Genomic DNA, 238 nt, shown 5'->3' on the forward strand with positions numbered 1-238 from the left:
CTGCTCCTATCTAAGAAAAAGAAAGCTTAGCAGTATCCTCACTGTTATTGTGTTAGTCCAGCGTACGTACATTCTGACATACCACACGGGCATTTTTGTGCTGGCCAAACATCCACGCTGAATTGTTGGTCTTGTTATCTGCATTTTGTGCTGATGGAGACACACGGTGCTTGTTGGCACTTGGTGCAGGGAGTCGTGATGCAGAATTTCCTGTTACAAAGAATATTTTAAAAGAAGT

At 42.9% G+C, this 238-nt stretch overlaps 1 protein-coding gene across 1 annotated transcript in view; it reads right to left on the bottom strand.

Moving 5' to 3' along the window:
• The window catches only part of LOC119591328 (mucin-12-like), a gene marked incomplete in the record, with an annotated part of 28,957 nt that overhangs the window by 8,455 nt on the left and 20,264 nt on the right, over positions 1–238 (bottom strand). The window contains 1 exon segment of the mRNA XM_037940058.1: positions 83–210. Coding sequence (XP_037795986.1) covers positions 83–210 — 128 coding nt within the window.

The sequence above is a fragment of the Penaeus monodon genome, chromosome 28 (genome assembly GCF_015228065.2).
Source record: "Penaeus monodon isolate SGIC_2016 chromosome 28, NSTDA_Pmon_1, whole genome shotgun sequence".
Lineage (NCBI taxonomy): Eukaryota > Metazoa > Arthropoda > Malacostraca > Decapoda > Penaeidae > Penaeus > Penaeus monodon.